The sequence below is a fragment of the Xyrauchen texanus genome, chromosome 1, assembly GCF_025860055.1.
Source record: "Xyrauchen texanus isolate HMW12.3.18 chromosome 1, RBS_HiC_50CHRs, whole genome shotgun sequence".
In the NCBI taxonomy this organism is placed as follows: Eukaryota; Metazoa; Chordata; class Actinopteri; order Cypriniformes; family Catostomidae; genus Xyrauchen; species Xyrauchen texanus.
Genome location: NC_068276.1, coordinates 32,086,370 through 32,099,941, shown reverse-complemented (window position 1 = coordinate 32,099,941; position 13,572 = coordinate 32,086,370). Strand labels below are relative to the sequence as shown.

The 13,572-nt window shown below is 39.5% G+C and overlaps 1 protein-coding gene across 1 annotated transcript in view; it reads left to right on the top strand.

Moving 5' to 3' along the window:
• The window catches only part of LOC127633282 (11-beta-hydroxysteroid dehydrogenase type 2-like), a 23,782-nt gene extending 16,697 nt beyond the window's left edge, over window positions 1–7,085 (top strand). Inside the window, exons 3-5 of the mRNA XM_052112318.1 lie at window positions 860–1,045; window positions 2,652–2,789; window positions 3,680–7,085. Coding sequence (XP_051968278.1) covers window positions 860–1,045; window positions 2,652–2,789; window positions 3,680–4,110 — 755 coding nt within the window. The 3' untranslated portion in view covers window positions 4,111–7,085. The remainder of the gene's footprint in view (window positions 1–859; window positions 1,046–2,651; window positions 2,790–3,679) is intronic.
• The last annotated feature ends 6,487 nt before the right edge of the window (window positions 7,086–13,572 follow it).

The window sequence follows — 13,572 nt, the reverse complement described above, 5'->3', positions numbered from 1 at the left end:
ACAGTAATTGATTCAATTCAATATGTAGTGACAGAAATTCAATTTGAATTTGTAGTAGAGAGAGAGAGAGAGAGAATTTCTCCATGCTTTTCCAAAATTGGGTCACATACATTTTGGATAAGCCAAGTGAGGAAAAATAAATATGAAATATACAGAAAATAAAATGTTGAAGATATGTTATCTAACGCACATGAAAACAAGTCTTTCATTTTTTTTGAGAAAAATAAATTTTTATTTATTTATTGTATTTGTATTTGTAAATTGTATTTGAACAATGTGAGGACCTTTCTGGCAGACTCACATTAGTTATATGCATGTAGTTGTACTATGCTGTTTTTAACTAACTCACTATAGTTACTTATTTCTACAAACTTCCCTTGTCATATTATTGTTTCACGGAGTTAGAGTCTTTATTCTGCATTTCCACCAAACTAGTGAGCAGACTAAAGTAGGGGTGGGGGTTAAGATAATACAAATCTCAGCATAAGTGCCTTGTCTTTTCATTTAACTAGCTATTAAACTCTGCTGAGATACAGAGTTTCAGCACAACCATAAAGAGAGTTGTTAATCACTTGCTGTCTTCTCACAAAACAATCAAACACTTCTGTCTAACATTTGCTGAAGAAACCTAGCTCTCTTTGTCCATCTGAAATCATGGGTGCCAGGAGGTTATTGCTCTGGTCTCAACTACAAAAATGTGATGAGGAAAAGATCTGTGGTTTCAGCAGTTTGGAATAAGGAGCAACACCGTAGGATGATATTTTTCCTGTGTTCCTGAAGAAACTGACACAGTTGAGCCTCTTTATTTTTTAGAAATTAAAAACAGAATAATACTCTTCTTTATATTTTGTTCCTCTAGATTTGTGGGGGCTTGTAAATAACGCTGGATGGTGTGTGAATATTGGGGATGTTGAGCTCTCCCTCATGTCCAACTTCAGAGGATGCATGGAGGTTAACTTCTTTGGAACGCTCACTGTTACCAAGACCTTTCTACCACTTTTGAGAAAGGCTAAAGGCCGGATTGTGACAATATCCAGCCCTTCAGGTACACATATACTTGAGCACTGAAACCAATCTGATCTAATAAATAAAATTATATGATTCATTGCACAAACCGCGGCAAGAAAAATTTCAATTTTGTTGTGCAAAAAGCGAGTTACATTTTCTCCAAAACAGATGGGAGCTCTATTGAGTTTTAAATCAACAAAACCTACCTACGTCCCTACCCTAAACCTTAAACCTAAACACAACCTATAGTGTCTTAAAAAGCAAATATGACATGAAAATGCAGTTGCTGAAGTAACCACATCATTTAGTGGTGCTTTTATGACACTTTTGGTCAAGTTTTGACTTGTGTGCACTGCAGGACTCATGTGATGGGAATAAAAGTCAATGTTGTTGTAGAGCTTCTAGTGTGCACATAAAAATCATTTTGCAAATATTTTGGTATAGTAGCATGACTATTATACCAGTTTGTATAAAACCAATGCCACTACATTAGTAAACTTATACATCCACTCTCCATCCAAGTCACTTTACTCATTCTACTCAGACTTTTTCCCCCTAATAAAGTAAAAGAAAGAGTAAATTAAACTACATGTGATGACACATTTACGGGTATTTCCAGGATCCTGTTTCAGTGTAAAAAATCTAATTTTGAGTCTCTAAGGCCCTCTCTCTCTCTCTCTCTCTCTCTGCCATTAAGACTTCAGTACTTATAAATGGTACTCTGTTTGTCAAATGTTTATTTTCCGCCTTCCCTCTGGCTTAATCCAACCTATCCAAACACAATTAGGAGTCCACATTGTAATCCACCCGTTTTCTTTCCTTCTCAAATCTTCACAGATACCAGCTCTCTCCTCAACCTCAGACTGAAATTTTGTAATTATGAGAAATCCACATAAGATTCTTAGCTTTGCCTGTTTATGCTGAATTTGTCTCCATTTGTTTACTGCCATCATGCCCAACAGTATGGTTCTCTGAGTAACAGCCTGGCTCAGGACACTGTTGAGGTCTTCGTAAACACTGGCACACAGCCCTTTTAAATAAATATGTCTCCATCAATGCAGTCCCACTGTTGAATAAAGCTAACTGTTTTAGCTATCATGAACAACAGATGCTACTGAAAAAGAGATGAACAGAGTTCTGTCAGATGACTTACAGGAGGTCTGTTGTCTTAACACGTACCTTACATCTTCTTGGTGGCAAGGCCAAAGTGATTTGAACACAAACCCTTTTATTCCACAAATGCTTGAGGCAAAACCACACGTAAACAGTCAGAATCTGCAATTAAATTCCTCAGGGGTTTCCTCTCTTAGACTGACTGTGACCCTGGCTACAATCCACATCTCTCCTTTTTCACAATAGTTGTCTTTACAGACTCTACAAAGAAGGACACTTCCTTTGTCAAACAAGAGTACTGTATACTGACTTTACTGTTTCCCCAACTCTTGTCACATCGTTTTTATTTGGCTTTAAGAAAACATCTTGCTCCTAAAAATGTTCATGTGATGACAATAGTGAGAGATTTACAAGAATGTTGTTCGAGGAAAGGAAATCAGAGAAGAAAATGAGAAAATGTATAGTGCTTTACATTGTGATGTTGATTAAGAACATTCATTGAATGTCTCTTTTTATTTGCAATCTTGTAGGAGAGCATCCCTTTCCTTGTCTGGCATCATATGGGGCTTCAAAAGCAGCTTTGAATCTTTTAATCAACACTCTTCGTCATGAGCTCAAACCATGGGGCGTCAAAGTCGCCACCATCTTACCCTCTGCCTTTAAGACAGGTGATAACTGATGTAATACTTCTACAATCAAGCTACATATACTGTACCAAAATATGCTTCCAGTTTGATGATTCAGTATGACCAGGTTTGATGTGTTCAAGTATATATAAATCTAGTAATAAATTATTGATGCAACGTAGACGTGATGCCTTTATTAAATTGTATTTCTTAATCAAAAACACACACAATTGCAGCAAATGATATGGCAAGGCCTATTTCCAGTCTGCTACTAATACATGACAGATATTTGGTGTTACTGTCCACCTCCTTTTTAAACATAGTTGAAAGATAGTTGATTTATAGATTGTTTTTGGAAAAATTAACTAAAGTACAGACAAGAAGGGGAATTACCTAACATTAAGTTCTCCTATTTGTTTGCTTTTATATTATGAACATAAAGCTTGATACTTGCCAGCTTTTTAGTATGCATCAATGGAGACAACTAATTATAAGGGTTAGATTAGGTAGAACTAGCTCAGGTAACAATTTCAGGTTATCACTATTTACAGTGTAAAAGTAAAGGGGATTAAGACAACGTCACTGTGCCCAGTGAAGTAAATGAACTGCCCTCGTGTAACAACTTGTGAAATAACTGCCAGCTACTGTAAGCTCTCATTTAAACTGTTTATTTAAATCTTCAGTGCAAGGATTCATCTGGTTTTGAGTTGTTTTTGAGTCAGCTCAAAACTATTCTATACACAGTGATTTAACAGATTGTTCAGCCAAATGCAGGTGTGGGGTTACAATATAAATAACTGGGGAAAACATTTACTAAGATCTTGGTTTACAGATCTCCCTTCTTTGTCTCCAAACTATCCTGAAGTGATTTCTCCTTGAAACCCCTCATTGGTACATGTTGCATCATGTTTGCCCTTTTCCTTACCTTTCAGGTCAGAGCAGTAACACAGAATACTGGGAAAAACAGTTCAAGCACCTGATCCAGAATTTGCCCCCAAGCCTTCTTGAAGAATATGGGGAAGAATACCTACTGGAGATCAAGGAAAACTTCCAGAGTCATGCCAAGTCAGCGAGAGAGGATCTGAGCCCTGTAATTGACACCATTGTGGACGCACTTCTTTCTCCCAAGCCCCAGGTGCGCTATTATGCCGGGCCAGGTTTAACACTCATGTACTTAATCTGCAGCTACTTCCCTTTGAGCCTCGGTGACAAGTTCCTCCAGAAACTGTTTGTAAAGAAGACAGTGGCGCCTCGTGCCCTACAGAAACAGTACAACCTAAGCCTCAACAACAATAACAACTGCATAAATTATAACATGAATAACAGTAACAACAACATCAGCTTCACAAAGATTATTGATTAGTTTAGGTAAAGCACAGTGTAAATCCTTTAGCACCACTAATGTGATCTGTTTATAGTCATTTGTTTTCTTTGTATATACTTTATGCTTATCTTTTTTTTTTTTCTTTTTTTTTCTTGTACAATATTGTGAAATATTTTGAGGGATCACTGAATTGCACCAAATCATCTATGGAATGCCCAGTACCTAAAATTGACACTCTTTAGCTCCATGAAGTAAATAAACTATTATAATAATAATAATAATAATAATAATAGTAGTACAAATAATAATAACAATAGTAATAAATCTATCATGCCCATTGGCCATAATTATTGTCAATACAAGTTCTCAAGTGTGGCCAAATTAAACAGATATTGTATACACTAGTTTATGTATTTTGCAGAATGCATACATTCTAGGTGTTTACTATGGAGACATGGGTCACCTTTCAACATCATAGATTTGTAGAGAGACAGTTACAGTATATGTCTAGTGAGAAATCTTAAATTAGCCACTGTTACTAAGACATGTAGTATGCAATCATTAACTGAAACACTTATGGCTTTTCTGAATTACTGCACTGAGTGGCTAGTTGTAATGTTACGTGATCAGGCCATGGTTAGATTGGGTTGTAGTGCAGCATCAAGTAAATATAGTGGGTGGCATTTTGTATTGTTGTTGTTTATTTGTTTGTTTTTTAGTAACCAATTGACTCAAATGGTTTCTAAAGTCAGGTTTTTAAATATACTTAAAAAGCCTTTTTATGTATTTTACTCCATAGTTTTGCATTTGTTATTTCTGTTGATGATTTATCTGTCACTTTTTTCTTTTACTTTTTGGTTTTTGTTTGTTTTTTTATTTGGCATGTTAGTGCCATTTTCCTAAATCACTTAAACTGTGAATTTTATACAAACATGAAAAACCAGTCAATTGTTCACTTGATCATTCTTACCGTTTATTAAAGCATAATCTCTTTTTAGCTTGTCAAAGATCTTTGTGAATGCTAAGTGACCTCTGATTGCTTAACTGAAACCCAGCCACCCAGTTATACTGTGGTAATTAGCATTTGGCTAAAGCTATGGTAATTGCAAAATTCAGTTTGTTAAATGAAGCCAGTGCCTTACAAGCAGGGGCAGACTGGCCGTAGGGAGAACCGAGACTTTTCTAAGTGTGCCGAACAGGCAGCAAAATGTCAACTACCACCTACTCCCCCCTCGCTCAACAACTTTTGGTCAATTTATATGTATATACATATAATAAATCAAATATATCAAATGTTATATACAGTATATACATACATATAGGATTTGCATTTAAATATAAGTTTACAGTATATACTGTTTATCTGTAACATGTCTAAAATAGTAAGTAGGCATGCCTGTGTTCAGTGCCAAGCCCCCATGCCACCACAAGATGGCTATGACTCCTGTATATCATGTCTTGTTATTGAACATGAGTGGCAAAGCCGTAAACAGCTAGAAAGTTGCATTAACTGCTTTATCCTCTCAGCTCATGCAAGGGACAGTTTTTTAGACACAAATGCACTGGTTCTTCCACCAGTGCTCCCCAGCCAAAGCGTGCCAGGCAAGATGTAGCTGCCACAGTTGCTGCCTTGGCACAACAGGTTAACAACCTTGCTTCCCACCTCGAGAGCTCGAGTTTGGCAGCTGCTGTGGTGCATCAGGATAATCCTTACGCTAGCCCAGGGTTATCAGCACCAGATGTGTCTGAAGCTGATTGTGGTTCCATCACTACTTTTCCAGATGTGTTGGGGAATAATGCCCCTATGGACTTTTCTCTTTTTTCAGAGACCATGCCTGAGCAAAGTATTGATAGTATTGAGGTTGCAGAGGATAATTCAGAGGATTTGGCTTCTCAGTCACAGGACACCCATCCACTGAGATCCCTGATTGAGAGAGCAGTTGAAGCCTAGAATATTCCTCCAGTCTCTGTCACATCTGCTGCTCCATCTCGGTTTGATATGGCTGATTTGTCAGTACAGTCTAGGCCCTTTTTCTCTCCCCTCCTACCTGATTTTTACATGGTGACATTGCTAAAACAGCTTGCCTGGCTAACACAGGTGTTGCATCAGCTGTTGCAAGGTCTCAATGAATCACTGAGCCCAGAGAAAATAGCTGAACACAGCTGTTTCTTCTACCTTATTGTGGATGTCAAAATGGCAAGCAAGCACAGTGGGCAGATCAATGGCTCCCTTGTGGACAGAAAGGCAACACCTATAGCTCTCTCAGTCCAAGCTGCACCCAGCAGACTGCAAGTATTTGTTTGAGCTTCCTGTAGTACCTTCAGCAATGTTTGGGCCTTGTGCTCTTGAGACGCTGCAGTGAGTATGTGAGGCTCATGCATGTGCACAGGAAATGAGGGGATTTCTCCCCAGTTCAATACAGACCCTGGCAGGTGTTGAGAGAAATTGGTCAAGATACGGTCATACTCACAATGAGGGCCAGAAATCAGGTGGCGTAGACTCAGGAGACCCGAGACTTCAGTTGGAGGCCAGTAGGTGGCACCGGGTTCATAGAATCCATGTCACATGCCACAGGTGGTGTCATAGTCCCATCCATATGTATTCTGGAGGAGAGATAGTCTCTCACTCAGAGAACCAAGTTTACAATATAACCCTACATTCCCCTCTGGCTGTACAGCATGAATATAATTCTAATATCAATTAGATATATGCAATAGGCTACTAGTCATGTGTTAAACAGAGTCTGTGTTTGACAGTGTTAGAAGACGAATGGAGCAGGACATGTGTCTTTCCACTCCTTCACATCCTGTATCACCCCTCATCAGGTGTTAGTTTCACTAAATAGTCATCTACTCACAGATTTGTTAACTGTACCCTCTTTTTTGCATTTTTGCAATTTTTGGTGACACATTTGTATATCGTTCCTTTAACACTGTAAAGTTTGCATATGAAAGAATTTATTTTTTTTTACATGAGACTGTTTTAGTATCATTAGACAAATATATAAAAAAGAAATCATAAAAAAAAAATCACAAGTTGTTTTTAATGATTCATATTTGATAGTCTAGTCAAGCCAACCTTTATTTATAGAACATATTTAAAAACAACAGAAGTTGACCAAAAGAGATTTACAGAGCAAACAAATAATTAAATAATGACAGAATGATATAAAAACAGATTGATATAAAGTTAAACATAAAACATAATACAAATAAATAAAAACCTTTAAATACAGCATCATGTATTAATCTATTTCAAGGATCTATTCAAAAGTTACAGAATACAAATATGTATTGAAAAAGATTTTAAAATGGCTAATGATGAAGCTGACTTCACATGGAAAGGGAGAATATTCCATAGATTAGGACCTATCACAGAAAAGGTATGGCCAGCCTTAGACCTATAGCAGCAACCCTCAATAGAAGTTGATCAGAAGACCTGAGCACTCTGGTAGGGGAGTAAGGGAGGAGAAGATCACTGATATATTGGGGTGTGAGACCAGATAGTGCCTTGTAGACATAAATCAGAATTTTAAAATCAACCCTGAATTTTACAGGACGACAGTGTAGAGATGCTAAAACAGAGGAAATGTGATCCCTCTTCTTGACCCTGTTAAAAGCCTTGCTGCCACGTTTTGAACCAGCTGTAGGTGGGATAACACAGTTTGGGGGAGACAAATGTACAATGAATTACAATAATCTAACCTTGATGTAAGAAGTGGATCACAATTTCTAAGTCTTTATGTGAAAGAAAATGTTTTATTTTAGAGATAGATCTCAGGTGGAAAAAGCTACCCAAGACAACAGCACTGATTTGCTTATTGAAAAGTAATGAGGGGTCTAAAATCACTCCAAGACTTCTTACATGACCTTGTACATTCGACAACAGAGGACCTAACTAGGCAACCAGGTAAGGTAAGGAGGACATGGATGAACCTAAAATCAGAACATCGGTTTTGCTTTTTAAAATTTCCAGCCAATGTTTAATATCTCAAGTCAAGTCAAGTGGTTTTTATTGTCGTTTCAACCATATACAGTTAGTACAGTACACAGCAAAACGAGACAAGGTTCCTCCAGGACCATGGTGCTACATAAAAACAACAAAGGACCAACATAGGACCAACATAGGGTCTTGTGGAGTACATGCCATCGGTGGCGCCGATGAGTTGGCAGCCTGTAGCGTGCAGCTTTGTGTAGCATTGTGTTTTGTTTTAAAGTGCTTTTAAGTATTTTTTATTTTTATTTATTTATTATCATTAACGTCAGATTCATGAGGATAATTAATTAATTGATTGTTGATATGGACTTGATATCGGAAAAGTTTATGCGGGCAGAGGACTGTAACATTAGCCGAGAGACACCATCTTTTGTATACACCCGGCGAGAACTACTAGACCTGGTACAAGGTTCAAAATTCGGGATTAAACATGATATCCCGAAGGAAATATTACGGAGGAGACACCGTGGAATTAGAGCTGGGGTGAAGAGAAATAAGAAGGCTAGAGAAAGAGTGTGGAAAGAAACTTTTAAACCAGCCCTACCATCTATCACCATGGGAAATGTTTGCTGTCTGACCAACAAGCTCGAAGAACTAGAGACTCTTGTCAGGAGCCAGAAAATGTATCGGGAGAGCAGTCTGATATGTCTGACTGAGTCGTGGCTGACGGACAATATCCCTGATTCCTTGTCTAGCTTCACCGGCTTCAGGACGATACGAGCGGATAGGAATGCCGAATCGAGCGGTAAGCATAAAGGAGGGGGGCTTATTTTGCTCATTAATAACAAGTGGTGTAATCCCAATCATGCTACTATTAAGGAACAGTTATGTAACAAGGACATTGAACTATTGGCAGTGAGTTTAAGACCTTATTACCTGCCGAGGGAGTTCACAGTGGTGATCGCCGTTGTTGTTTATATCCCTCCATCTGCCAATACGGAGGTGGCCTGTGACATAGTGCATTCTGTTGTCGCTGACTCCAGGCGAAGTATACAGACGCGTTCATTTTTCTCTCTGGTGATTATAACCATGTATCCCTTTCTAAGACCCTGCCAACATTTAAGCAGTTTGTTGATTGTACAACACGGGAGATAAGATCCTGGATCTCTTGTATGCTAACGTGAAAACGCATACAAATGTGTTGCACTGCCACCTCTTGGCCGATCAGACCATGATATGGTACATCTTTCTCCCTCCTACACGCCACTTGTTAAGAGGCAGCCTGTCATTAACAGAACACTAAAATACTGGTCTCCTGAGAGAGAAGAAGCCTTAATGTGCTGTTTTGAAGCAACATGCTGGGATGTTTTCTGTGAGGACTATGGGGATGACATTGATGGATTAACAGATTGCATCACCCATTATATTAAATTCTGTAATGATGACATCATGCCCTCCAGAGAAATTAGCTGTTTCCCAAATAACAAACCATGGGTAACCAGCAGTTTGAAGGTACTGTTAAATGAAAAAAAAAAGGCTTTCAGAGAGGGTGATAGGGATAAGGTCAAAGAAATCCAAAAAGTACTGAGGGTGAAGATTAAGGAGGGAAAGAAGCATACAGGTGCAAATTAGAACAACAATTGCAGCAGGATGGAGTGAAGCAGGTCTGGGCTGGCATGAGGAAGATCACAGGTATGGAGCAGAAGGGGGTTCAGCTACTTGATGGTGACCAGGACCTGGCTGACGATCTGAACAGATTCTTTAATAGATTTGATAACCCGATGCCACATCAGACCGCCACACCTGGTCTGCCGCTGCCTGGTGTTGTTTCCCGTCCCTCAATCATCCCATCTATGATATCGTCTCCCCTCTCTCCCCTTTCTTCCATCAGTGACATCATAATCTCCCAAAAGACCTCTCTTGACTCCAACTTTTCTCTAACTGTACCAACGGTGTTAAATCAATCTCAGGTTAAGGGTGAACTGGACAGTCTGAAGCTGGGAAAAGCAGTGGGGCCTGATGATATTGGGCCCAGACTGTTGAGGACATGTTCTACCCAGTTCAGTGGTATTTTTACATACCTGTTTAATCTAAGTCTGCACCTACAAAAGGTCCCGAAACTGTGGAAAACATCCTGTTTGATTCCAATTCCAAAGAAGAGATATCCATCTAACCATAACGATTACAGACCTGTAGCACTCACCTCACATATCATGAAGACGTTCGAGAGACAGGTCTTTTCTTACATCAAGGACTATATGTCAAACTACGTGGATCCGTTGCAGTTTGCATACCAGTCCAACATGGGTGTGGATGATGCCCTTATTTACATGCTACAAAGAACTCATGCACATCTGGACACCTCTGATGCATCTGTGAGATTCACCTTTTTCGACTTCTCAAGCGCCTTCAATACGATCCAGCCCCGACTGTTGTGTGAGAAGATGAGGAGGATGCAGCTGGATTCAACATTGGTCCAGTGGTGTATGAACTATTTATCCAGTAGACCACAGTATGTGCGTCTGCAGAATAGTGTTTCTAATACTATTCTGAGTAATCATGAGGTGCCGCAAGGAACCGTGCTGGCCCCGTTACTGTTTACTATCTATACAGCAGACTTCCAGTACAATAGTGGCAGTTGCTTCCTCCAGAAATTTTCAGACGATATGGTCGTGGTTGGCCTAATTAAAGGAGGTGAGGAGGAGGAGTACAGGAGAACTATTAAGGAGTTTGTGGGTTGGGCGACCACAACCATCTCCAACTTAACATCTTAAAAACAAAGGAGATGGTTGTGGATTTTAGGAGGAGGAAGAAGACACCGTTAACCCCAATCGCCATCCAGGGCAGTGAAGTGGAGATGGTCTCCAGCCACAGATATCTCGGTGTTTACCTTGATGATAAGCTGGACTGGAAGAGCCACATGGAGACAGTGTATAAGAAGGGTCAAAGCCGACTTTATTTTCTAAGAAGGCTTAGGTCATTTAACATCTGCCGTCCTTTACTGTGTAACGTCTATCAGACAGTGGTGGCAAGTGCTCTGTTCTTTGCTGTGGTGTGCTAGGGAGAGGGTGCTCGCATGGGAGATCTAAATCGAGTCAACAAATTGATAAAGAAAGCAGGATCGGTTGTGGGGACTGAATTTGATATGATCCAGTATGTGGTTGAGAAAAGAATACTCTCTAAACTAAAATCAATCATGGACAATCCCTTACATCCAATCCATGCTCTTGGGGTGATCAACAAGAGCACCTTTAGCCATAGATTGATCGCACCAAAGTGCAAGTCTGAACGTACCAGGAAGTCCTTTGTACCAGCGGCCATCAGAATGTTTAATGATTTATGAATATTAACCTGTTACTGAATATACTGTTATTAATTCTGCTATTGAATATCCTGTTTTGAATATGCATCTGTTACTGATTATTCGATATAGGTATTATTGTTATGTATTATGTATTGTTATTGAGTGTTAAAGCTGCCGTGACAATATAATTTCCTGCAAAGGATCAATAAAGTATCAACAACAACATGAGACTACACAACGAAATAAAATACCTATATAAACTACCTATATATACCTATATAAAGTGCATGTGCAAACATGTGCAAAAAGTACAGGACAGTACAACAAATTACTGACAATGAACAGGACAATAGACAGTGCAGCGCCGACCAGTACTCAGTAGTGCAAAAAGATGACAGTTTCTAAAAATGTAAACATAACATACTATGAGATAATGTTCTATGCACATAGCAGTTATTGAGGTAGCAGACAGTTATAAAGTGACAGTTATTAAAGTGCAACTCAGGACACGTGTGTGTCAAACCAGTCTCTGAATATTGAGAAGTTTGATGGCTTGGGGGAAGAAGCTGTTACACAGTCTGGCTGTGAGGGCCCGAATGCTTCGGTACCTCTTGCCAGACGGGAGGAGGGTAAAGAGTTTGTGTGAGGGGTGTGTGGGGTCGTCCACAATGCTGGTTGCTTTATGGATACAGTGTTTTTTGTAAATGTCTTTGATGGAGGGAAGAGAGACCCCAATGATCTTCTCAGCTGTCCTCACTATCCTCTGCAGGGCTTTGCGGTCCGAAACGGTGCAAGTCCCAAACCAGGCAGTGATGCAGCTGCTCAGGATGCTCTCAATAGTCCCTCTATAGAATGTAGTGAGGATGGGGGTTGGGAGATGTGCTTTCCTCAGCCTTCGAAGAAAGTAGAGACGCTGCTGGGCTTTCTTGGTGATAGAGCTGGTGTTGAGGGACCAGGTGAGGTTCTCCGCCAGGTGAACACCAAGGAATTTGGTGCTCTTGACGATCTCCACAGAGGAGCCGTGAAGGCTTTCTTTGAAGCAATTTAGGGTGTTCTCAAATGAACAATTCTTGTCTACACTCACTGGGAAATAAAATTGTGAATCATCAGCATAAAAGAGATAAGATATGCTGTACTTCTGAAAATAGAGCTCAGAGTAAGCATATACAGGGAAAATAACAAGGGTCCTAAAATCGAACTTTGAGGAACACCACACTTTAATTGAGCTGACATAGAAGAAAAATTACATACATTTACAGAGAACGTACTTTCTTTTTGATAGGAGGAAATCCACTGGTGGGCCATACCCTGGATGCCAACCATACACTTAAGAGGATTGAGAAGTATATTATGGTCGATAGTGTGCAACACGGCACTGAGATCTAATTAAACTAAGACGACAGGTGAACCTGAATCCATGGAGTGAAAAATATCATAAATGACCTTCAACAATGCAGATTCAGCACTGCGCAAGGGTCTGAAACCAGACTGAAATGTATCTAAAATGTTAAATGTATTTAGATAGGAGTAGAGCTGTGAATGACAACTCTCCAAAAAATCTTGGAAATAAAAGGCAGTTTGGAGATTGGTCTGTAATCTTTTTTAAAAGAACATGTAGAATTGCATGTTTAAAACTGCTTGGAACAACTCCACTTGCTAAGGAGCTGTTAATAATAGATGTTACACAGGAACTGGCAGTTATGAAAACTTCTTTAAGAAGGCACGGCAAAAGAAGTTGTACACGGAACCATCATATCCTGCCATAGATATGAGGCAGGGGCGAGGAGCCTACCCCTAAAGAGAAAGTAGAATACTACCCCTAAAAGAGATGATCCAGTCAGGTATGAACCAGGTGTTGTGTTCATTCTGGAGAAGAGGGAAAAGAAAAGAGACGTGAACACCTAGATTTGACGTGAAATATCTTCTTCCTTCTTGAGTTTTATTTTGTCCTTGTGCTTTTTTTTCTCTCTCTCTCTTTGTCCTTGAATATGATTTTGGGCTATCCGTCGAGGGCCCCTGGTTGTGCAGAATCTTTGCCAAAGACAAACAACATGGTATGCGGCTCTACGTTAGGCCGGCGTTGCTGTGCATTATCCTTGTTGAAAGAAAACAACATGTGATTATGAAAACCCTCCGACGAGGGAAGAATTGTTTGAGGTATCTTTGCCGAAAGGTGAACAACATGCATAAAGCCATATGATTATGGCGACGTTGCATGCAATCCCTTCATTGAAATAAAAAAGATTTGATATGAAAACCC